General features: G+C 38.5%; 2 protein-coding genes across 2 annotated transcripts in view; both read left to right on the top strand.

Annotated features, from left to right (window-relative positions):
* The window catches only part of LOC102203492 (plasma membrane calcium-transporting ATPase 1-like), a 22779-nt gene extending 13220 nt beyond the window's left edge, over positions 1-9559 (top strand). Inside the window, exons 10-18 of the mRNA XM_013914505.1 lie at positions 1155-1396; positions 1471-1708; positions 2562-2741; positions 3906-3993; positions 4860-4966; positions 5133-5324; positions 7969-8182; positions 9128-9339; positions 9431-9559. Coding sequence (XP_013769959.1) covers positions 1155-1396; positions 1471-1708; positions 2562-2741; positions 3906-3993; positions 4860-4966; positions 5133-5324; positions 7969-8182; positions 9128-9339; positions 9431-9559 — 1602 coding nt within the window. The remainder of the gene's footprint in view (positions 1-1154; positions 1397-1470; positions 1709-2561; positions 2742-3905; positions 3994-4859; positions 4967-5132; positions 5325-7968; positions 8183-9127; positions 9340-9430) is intronic.
* Positions 9560-9719: 160 nt separating this feature from the next.
* LOC106456420 (plasma membrane calcium-transporting ATPase 1-like) overlaps positions 9720-10388 on the top strand; it is a 3609-nt gene continuing 2940 nt past the window's right edge. The window contains exon 1 of the mRNA XM_013914504.1: positions 9720-9728. Coding sequence (XP_013769958.1) covers positions 9720-9728 — 9 coding nt within the window. The remainder of the gene's footprint in view (positions 9729-10388) is intronic.

The raw sequence follows: 10388 nt of genomic DNA, 5'->3' as shown, positions 1-10388 counted from the left end.
GTGTGTGTGTGCATGTATAATATTCTGAATCGTGATAGAGACCTAGATGTGGTTAGTTATACTTTCAAATAAGACATTATATGTACATTTCTTTTGCTGACATTTTGTTTTCTTTGCTAAAGGTATCACTATAAATTACATCAATTTGTCTGACAATTATTTCAAGCTTAAAAGATCAGCAGCATAGCCTGGGGTTTGGAATCCCCAAGCAGTCGCCTAATGAATGTGAGAGCCTGTGAACTGACAGATAGGTTTAAGTTATCCTTTATTAATCCCTTGGAGAAATTCTTTGACTTTACATTGGGCAGCCAGCTGGTTCTGCCCAGGAAACCAGATATAGCGCTCAGCCTTTGCCATGTTCAGGGCTGTCTTGACAGAAGAACTAAGTACACTAAAAGGCAACAGAAAGCTACCCTTGTGAAAAATTTATAAAATCTTCTATTTACCCTGGAAAACATTATTGCAGGCTCTTTACCTTACTATATAAAGTGCCTTACATAAATAAAACAGAATTAAACTGAAATGAATTAATTTTAATTGAACCTCAGACAGTGATCATTATTTGACTGTCAAGGATGAAATATCTAGTTTACAGCTGCAGCTACAGTTGTATTGATAGTGACAGGCTGTTTTTCTTGTAAGTAGAATAGTAAGTTTATTGATATCTAATTGTGCTTAGTTTTCAGACTGAAAACAGTCTAGCATTAAAAATTCATGTGGTTACGTTATAAACATAAAATTTAATTAGAAAGTCCAATAAATGCCAAATTTAACAACAGATAAATACAACTAAATGTGTTTTCTCATACCAGACACTGTATTAAAGACTAGCATGCCACAAGACAACTCTTGAATTTACAGTTTGGCAGGCATGAACTGGTCGTTTTTAACCAAAAGTACTAGTTTCAGCACAGTGTGTCCTTAAAAATTTTCAGGAAACTGGATAAGTGGAGGACAAAAGAAAAAGTGTCAACCCTAAAACACCTACAGCAGACGAACAGCATCTGAAAGCCTTTACTGCTGTAAATTACAGCAAAGAACACAACATGGAGGGAAATCAGACACAAGTCATACATAAGCACATATACAAGATAAAAAGGCTATACATGAACTGACTTTTATTTTTAAATTAACTTTAAAACCTCTTCTCACAGCCTCCAGAGAGGGATGGTGGACTCCCTCGCCAGGTGGGAAACAAGACTGAATGTGCCTTACTGGGATTCACCCTCGACCTGCGCCGAGACTATCAGGCCATTCGCAACGAAACCCCCGAGGAGAAACTTTTTAAGGTCTATACCTTCAACTCTGTGAGAAAATCCATGAGCACTGTGCTAAAGAACCATGATGGCAGCTACCGAATGTTCAGCAAGGGTGCCTCTGAGATCCTGCTTAAGAAGTAAGTTTACTGCTTGTACTCACACAGCCGTACACAGTAAGATGATGATCACATGACTATCTCTGTGTTTACAGATGTTGTAAGATCTTGACGGCCAGTGGTGATGTCAAAGTCTTCAAACATCGCGACCGAGATGATCTGGTTAAAAAGGTGGTTGAGCCAATGGCGTCTGAGGGACTGAGGACCATCTGCCTCGCCTACAGAGATTTTCCTGTGTCTGATGGAGAGCCTGACTGGGACAATGAGGCCCACATACTAACAGGTCTCACATGCATCGCTGTAGTTGGCATTGAGGACCCAGTACGACCTGAGGTATGCCAACACAGAGACAGCAGGCAAACCAGTCTTTAGAATATTGGCTATTAGCAAAGATCTGTCTATTTTAACATTATTGTGGCATGTTTAATAAGACAAGGATGCCAAAGTAATTTTACATCGTGGGCCAGCTTTGATCTTAAATGGGCCAAACCAGAGAAACTCCTCTTTCTGTCAGTGTAAACATATTTAACTACACAATTAATCCCATTTAATGTGGAATTTCAACAGAACAACTCAGTTTTTCTACATGATAGAGAAATTCTTTTGTAGTAAATGCAGGAAATCTGTCAGCACAAATAAATATGTAAAATTACACTTTCTATACAATGTCTCTTTCCCCCCCGAGGACCCACTGTAAAAAATAGAAATTTCTAAAGTAGAAAGGGACTTCTCTGTGTTATAATTGATGTTGTTTATCTATTAGTTAATTACTTTGGTGTAATATGAATAGCTGTTGTGGATGTCCTTATCAGAACAAAACACTGTAAAAGCAATGAAAATATGGTTAAAAGTCCCAAATCTGCCCTCCCTCAAAATTTCCAAAGCCATCCAGTGGTCTGGTTTGGGGCCTTTGCTGGGTAGATTCTGTCCTATTGTTTGACACCTCTGAGCTAAAGTACAGATGTCTGAAAGACTGGATCATTGGCTACAATAATTCAGAAACTCTGTAGACACCATGGGACCGGTATTTTGTCAGCAACATTTCATTGTTTGTAAAACTATGATTATTGCAAAAACTAGCTGTGAGTCAGTCAGTATTTTTCTTTGTTCGAACTTTTTATTTTTTCAGTGTTCCAATCAAGCTCACGTACTAGATGCATGTTTTTTCTTTTCTTTTGCTCCATAGGTTCCAGAAGCCATCAGAAAGTGCCAGCGGGCTGGAATCACTGTTCGCATGGTGACTGGAGACAATATCAATACTGCCCGTGCAATTGCCATTAAATGTGGCATTTTGCATCCTGGAGATGATTTCCTGTGTTTGGAGGGCAAAGAGTTCAACCGACGCATTCACAATGAAATGGGAGAGGTCAGACAAACATAAAGAAAGCGGATTTGACTGATCAGTAGATGACTGTGAAAATAAGAAAAGTGACACAATAAAAACACAAACATTAGAATGCTGTGTGAGATGTGCATTTATGCATTTACTTACCATTATGGCCTGGCTCACTGTTACAAATGTGATAAGGACTAGTCTATTGGTTTGTTCTCCATTTTTATGCTTCGTGAGCCAACCAGTGCTGCCACTAAGCACCAGTCACACACACTTTTCTTCACTGTCCTTCACTTTAAATCAAAGGTACAGCAGAGTATTTTCATAAAGCCTTTAATAACACAGTTTGTCTGCATTAGTTTGTTTTGCTGCACATTTCACAGTATGAGAAAAACATGATGTCACATGTTAAAAACATGAGGACTTATATGTAAGCTTTAAATTTAACAAATTTCCCACGTGTGAGACTAATAAAGGTTATCTTATCTTATCTTAAATCTCCATTTTATGCCACTGAGCAGTCCTTACCTTATGATCTTCCACTTCTGTCCTGTCTTTCTTTTCTTTCTCCATCTCTGAGTGAAGTTAGCTCTCATTCTCTCCCTGTGAAATACAATCAGCTGGACCTTAAGGCAGCAGAAGCACTGTGTGACAAAATGCACAGACAAACAGTTGATAGAAGCTACATTTATTTATGCTTGCTACTCTTTTGAAGGGGTAGCAGGACAACTGCAGTTGTTCTGGTGTTGTGCCAAAAACAAAAAAACACTGGCCCACTTTAACCCCTGACCATGGCACAAAGTTTTGCCTCGTTCGTCTCTTTTTATGCAACAAAAAATAACTACTCGAGTGAAGTACAGATATATGAAAATTCTATTTAATTACAGTAACAAAGTATTTGTACTTTTTTACTTCCTACCTCTGTAACTTTAATTCAGTTTGATTTGATCAATATAGCCTCAGTTAATGATAGTTATCTGAACAACAACAGTTATTCTATGGTAAGGTAGAGGCCCTACAATATATAAAATGTATAACCTCAATGATCTGCTCATCCCCTTGAAAATTGTGAGGAAGCATATGCTGCATCTGGTTGGAAGGTCAACAACTATTAGTTGGACAAACAGTGATTTAAATCAATATTTTGCCGTTAAAACATAGATTTTTTTTGGTCTTCTCTCTCTTTTTGTTTTGCAGATTGAGCAGGAACGTCTTGATAAGATTTGGCCCAAGCTCCGAGTCCTCGCTCGATCATCTCCAACGGACAAACACACTTTGGTCAAAGGTTAGACACATCTGGATCAAAGAGGGTGGGTGGGGCAGGAAACAGTTAGTGACAAGGGGTAGATTGAACCATTGAGAGAAGGACAATTTATGTTTACAGGAAAATTTGTACACAAGAAGGTTCATTTTGAGTTACATAAATATGAATATTAAAAGCAATAGAAATTAAACCTTACAAAGTAAATATAAGAACATGTGGAAAGAAATTGAAAGGCAGCTTATGTTAAAGTTGATCCTTTGACACTGTTAAACATTAGTAAGGTATTAGTAATTATTGAATTCATTATTTGTAAAGCATTTAGTTTTGTAACCAAGCCTCTAAAAGTCAAAAGAAAAGAAAAGCAAAGACCCATTTTTAACATTTCATTTATCAGTTACATCCAGATCCAAAGAAATATTGATTAAGCATTCTAAAAACGTAATTTTGAAAATGGATTCTATCAGGAGTAATGCTTTACAAATAATGAATAAAGTATTTACTCATACCTTATTAATGCTCAAAAATGTGTAGTCATTATAACCAGTGTTGGTCAAGTTACTTGAAAAAAGTAATCAGTAACTAATTACTGATTACTTCCCCAAAAAGTAGTCCCGTTACTTTACTGATTACTTATTTTCAAAAGTAATTAATTACTTAGTTACTTTTTAAAAACACGATTTACAACCTGAATAGGTAATAAAGCGATAGATCTTTCAGCCCAATTCTACTTTTTCTACATAATCGAGCCCGTTCTCACTCCCGAGGCGTAACATGTCGATGTTTACTTTACTCGTTACTTGATAAAAGTAATTGGATTACAGTAACGCGTTACAAGTAATGCGTTACTGCCCATCTCTGATTATAACACATATCACTTGTCTTTTCAGGAATTATTGACAGCACAGTCTTTGAGCAGAGGCAGGTTGTTGCAGTAACTGGAGATGGAACAAATGATGGTCCTGCCCTAAAAAAAGCAGATGTTGGCTTTGCTATGGTAACTTCAGCAGTCATCAAAAGTCAATGTATTTTAACATTTAGTTACATGTTGTTATAGCATTTTTGCAATGGTGTTTAATATTAAATGCTATTAAATATTGAATATTATTTGCACTGATAATAACGATAGGTTCGTAAACTAGCATACATGCTATGATCTGCAGGGCATCGCAGGGACGGATGTGGCTAAGGAGGCGTCTGACATCATCCTGACAGACGATAATTTCAGCAGCATTGTTAAGGCTGTTATGTGGGGCAGGAATGTCTACGACAGCATATCTAAATTCTTGCAGTTCCAGCTCACCGTCAATGTGGTTGCTGTCATTGTGGCCTTTACCGGAGCCTGCATCACCCAGGTCAGAGCCACCTGAAAACCTCCACTGTCTATCTGTGACTGACTTTAACCGCATGTACTGTACATTTATTTAGCTAAATTTTAAAATGCAATTTTCTTGGAATTTCTGTAAATACTTTGGAGTAAAATGGCTAAAACCCAACTGGGTCTGCATAAATATAGAGGGTGAACCCCACTGCAAGAATTGGGACAGTTCTTGGTGCATGAAATATCATTTCTTTGATGAAGAATGACCCAGAGCTTGAGAGTGAGAGATACTAGCTAAATATAATTGTGTTTACCTCAATGTATGCTCAGCACTCGAGTTCTGGAACCAGTCGCTTGGAGAAGCTTTGTACTTTATTCAGCTCTGGACTGGAGGTGGAGATTGTGTATATTTGTATATCCCAGTTTAGTGGGCAGTCACTAAACTGGGACAAGTTGCTGTGTGTGAGATAGAAAGAAAGTGGTTGTGTACCATTGGGTTGTTAAATGGTTGTTAAATCATTTCTGCCAATATAGTTAATGAGAGCTCAGAGTATTTTTGACTCCCTGGGTGGGGTCCTGGAAGGTGTCCCTACTGGGGACTCCATTGTCCTGCGGGTGGACCTTAATGCTTATTTGGGTAATGACTGTGACTCCTGTAAGGGTGTGACAGGGAGGAATGGCCTGCTGGATCTGAACCCAAGTGGTGCTGTTATTGGACTTCTGTGCCTAGCTAATATCATGTCTAACTATATGGGTGCTTTTAAGTGCACCTTGCACCAGGAATTGCGATCATAAGCCATAGCTCTCATCTGGGGTAAGGGATGGGTGGGGCTCAGGAGGTAGAGCAGGTTATTTACTAATTGGAAGATTGGTGGATTGATACCTGGCTGTTGCAGTTGGCATACCAAAGTATCCTTGGGCAAGATACTTAACACTGTTTTTTCTGATATGTTCATTAAAATGTGAATGTATATGAACATTAGAAAGCACTCAGACATAGAAAAGGTGCTTGTGTGAATAGATTAACAAGAGTATCCAGAGCCAGAAGTATCCCATACGTCCTGTATAACTGGATATATTATATAGGAGATGTAAGCATAAGAAAGAGCCCTTTGTCACTTGTACTCTTTGTAACCTTTATGGAAAGAATTTCTAAGTGCAGCCAAGTATCAGACATGGCCAGTTCCATTTTGCAGATGGTACAATTCTATTACTCTTACTGAACACTACCTGGGTCAATACCTTGTAGTGAGCATAAAGTGACTGGGGTGACAATTAGCACATCAAATTCTGAGACCAATGGTTCTCAGCTGGAGAGCCCGCTCTGGGTAAATGCACTGCACCTCTTATATAGTGCTAGTTCTACTCTATTTGAGCACTCAAAGCACTTTATACAACTTGCTTTATTCACCCATTCACACAAGTACTTTCTTTGTAAGCTCTTTCTATCTAACATTCACACAGCAACTTGGGATTAGTTTCTTTGGCATGCAGACTGAAGCAGACAGGGATTGGACCACCAGGGATTGGACCCGCTCTGTCTCCTGAGCTACAGCCTCCCCAGAGGAGTTCAAGTATCTTGGGCTCTTGTTTACAGGCGAAGAAATAAAAGAGTGGGAAGTGGACTGAAAAACAGGTGTAGCATCTGCAATGTTGTAGATGCCTATTGCCTGTTGTGGTGAAGCATGTGACTGCAGAGTGCAATAACATTCTTACCCTGCCCCATGGACACAAACTATGGACGGTGTCAAAAAGAATGAGATCATAGATTTAAGTGGGAAATTAGCTTTCCCTGAAGGGTGTCTGGGATCTCCCTTAGAGATGTAGTGAAGTGTTCAGTCATTTGTGAGGGACTCAGAGTACAGCTACTACTAATCCACAATAAAAGAAGGATGATGACCTTGGGGCAGACCCCTGACATACTGGTGGCTTGGACTGTGTCTGCCACATATGTGCAGCCACATATAAAATATAACATATAAAATATAGCATATATCGCATTTTACATCATAAATTCAGAATGAGAAAATTTTGAGGTATGGTTTTTACAATTGAGGTTTATGGTTTTGTGTATTTTAGTGCATATTTATTCGTGACTTAGTGACCGTTGTGTATAATTTTGGTCAGGTAAGCTTGTTTTAAATGTCCTATAGAAATAAGTACAGAAGTACTTGAGTTGATTTTATTTTGACTTCAACAACCAGACGAGATCACTTGAAAATGATTCAGGCAAACTGGGTGAACATTTTATTTTGGTTGGATGAGTAGAAATTAGTAGACATGATATTACTTCCATGCACCTATCAGAGTTTAGCAACGTTTAAAGCTTAAGTTATTGCAGAGATGGTTATGGGTTTACAACGTGAGTTCTAAACTACTAAAGGCATTGGAACCTCTTGAATGTTGAATGCTTACATGAAGAACATCACAATCAATATCCTTCCCGTGAATTGTCTAAGGAGCTTGGAAAGAAAATTCCTGAGAATTAACAAACTAAATTCTCAATACCAATTCCCATCCTAATATTTTTAATTAATGCTTTGTGTATATAATCAAAACCCTAATTTGAAATTCTGTTTGTAAATGTTTATTCATAGGTGCCTTTTCTGTCTGTTTATGCTTTTTGGATTTTACGGATGATTTTCCTCTTCTAAATACCATACAAAAAATGTTTCCAGGACTCTCCTCTGAAAGCTGTGCAGATGTTATGGGTGAACCTCATCATGGACACATTTGCTTCGCTGGCCCTTGCCACGGAGCCACCGACTGAGGCACTGCTGCTTAGGAACCCATACGGCCGCAAGAAGCCGCTCATCTCCCGCACCATGATGAAGAACATTCTGGGACATGGTGTCTACCAGCTGACCATAATCTTCACCCTACTCTTTGCTGGTCAGTGAACACATCACACAAGACCAGTTTTACCCTTCTTTGTTAGGGTCGCCATATTAGGAGATTTTATAGTACATGGCCCCGTCCATAATTCTGGCTGGGTTGTAGGGTATGAAATACTTATTTCACTTAATGACATGCACATTAATTTATAACTTAAGGTGCCTGCAGCAATAGTGGTGACACAGCGTAAGTCAAATCAGGACCAATCAAAATGGGAAAGATACAGATACAGGTGTAAATACACCCAAGTTATCCCGAGGAAGCAGTTTGATCCAGATTGTTTGGGTACATATGACCATATTCTTTTAACAATGTATAAAGGTGATCTGGGCACTTTATTACTGCACAAGCAATAATAAAGTGCAGTAAGATGATTGACTTGGTTTAATTTTGGGTCAGGTTGCGGGTCTGGTAATAATAACTGGATTATTAGTTCCATAACCCGACTGTAGTTGGTGGGTTGGTAGGTGCGGAAGGATATAACAGGACAGCTTTTTGCTAATGGAAGTAATGCATTAATAATGCATGTTTATTTGCATACAGAACATGAATGTCAGCTTCAGTTCCAAATGTGAAGATACCTTCCAATGCCAGGTGTGAACTGACACACTTCGGGCTCTCCACGTGTGATCAGATCAGCCAAGATGAATGTTGATGCTGAGTGTTTATCACAGCACTCCCTTCAGTCACACATCTTTGTACTGTATTTTACATTATGTCCATATATGTAATAATCTTATGTCTTTTTGCTTGTAGTTTGTTGTCCTTGTAAACAAACTTTACGAAAGCTGATTCTTAGAGGGATTTTAATAGGTTTTGTGTGGCAAATGTCACTAAAGTATTGCTTGAAAATGTCTTAGTATTTACTTATTTTTTTTAAAACTTAACATTTTTGAAAAATATACAGACTTCATGTTCAGTGACCTTTGATCCTCTTTACAGGTGAGACGCTGTTTGACATCGACAGTGGCAGGAATGCCCCGCTTCACGCCCCGCCCTCTGAGCACTATACCATCGTGTTCAATACTTTTGTCCTCATGCAGATCTTCAATGAGTTTAATGCCCGCAAGATCCATGGAGAGAGAAACGTTTTTGAGGGTGTCTTCAGAAACCCCATCTTCTGCTCCATCATCTTCGGAACCTTCGTCTCACAGGTAACCCTGGAAAAAAGAAGTCGTCAGCCTGTTCAGACTCGATGGAATTAAAAGAATTTTCATATAATGTTGCTGCTCTGTCCTCTTGTAGTTCATAATTGTACAGTTTGGAGGTAAACCTTTTAGCTGTGTGGACCTAACCCTTGAGCAATGGCTTTGGTGCATCTTCTTGGGCCTCGGCAGTCTGCTGTGGGGACAGGTAAGAAACTGTTTTTGCTAAAATGAAATTTTTTTAAATTGATTGCTGTTACGATTATTTAAAAAGAAAGTACACTTTTTTATTTCTAAGGTTTTTTGTATCAGGACATTGTCATGGTCCTGGGTCATTTGACCCAGCGTTTTGAGTTTTCCTGTGTTTTTGTTATTTTGTATTATGATCTATGTATACTGTAAGTTCTCCTTGCTAGTCTGAAGTTTATTTCCATAGTGCTTGGTTATCCTGTTTTGAGTTTTTTATGGTCCCAGTTTAGTTCCTTGATTATTTAATATTTTTCCCTTGTGTCGTTGCCCTCTGTGTCTCCCTCTGTGCATTTGTGTTTATGTGTTTGTATGAGTTCTTGTGCCTTGTTTCCCCTCCTTGTGTTTTATTCCATAATTTTTATCCATCCTCCACTCCTGTGTCATGTTCCCCAGTTTCCTGTTTTATTGTGAAGGTCTCGTGTTCCCATGTTCAGCGTATTTTATTTTGCTTCCCCTGTGGCGTCATGTTCATTTGTAGCAGCTGTGTTCCTCGCGGGTCCTTACTTCCCCCGTTATCCTTCTATGTATTTATCTCAGCATCTCGCTCAGTCCTGTGTTGCGATCTCCCTCATGGTTGTGTGTGTCTCCTTTCTCCCAGTTTAGTTTTTGTATTGCTGGCAATAAAGCTGTGTTGTTTTTTTTTTTTTTTTTTCAATTTTCTCCGTGTATCTGCATAATCTGTAATCTGGTCCTCATTTGGTTTAAAAAATTATTTAAATACAAACTTGACGAAGAACAGCGATACATGACATATTACACTATATCATGATTAAACTAAGCCAAAACACAGAAGCACTGTATGAAGTTTA

Source organism: Pundamilia nyererei, unplaced genomic scaffold (genome assembly GCF_000239375.1).
Source record: "Pundamilia nyererei isolate P.nyererei 1_Seehausen unplaced genomic scaffold, PunNye1.0 scaffold00201, whole genome shotgun sequence".
In the NCBI taxonomy this organism is placed as follows: domain Eukaryota; kingdom Metazoa; phylum Chordata; class Actinopteri; order Cichliformes; family Cichlidae; genus Pundamilia; species Pundamilia nyererei.
This window is presented reverse-complemented; position numbering and strand designations above follow the sequence as displayed.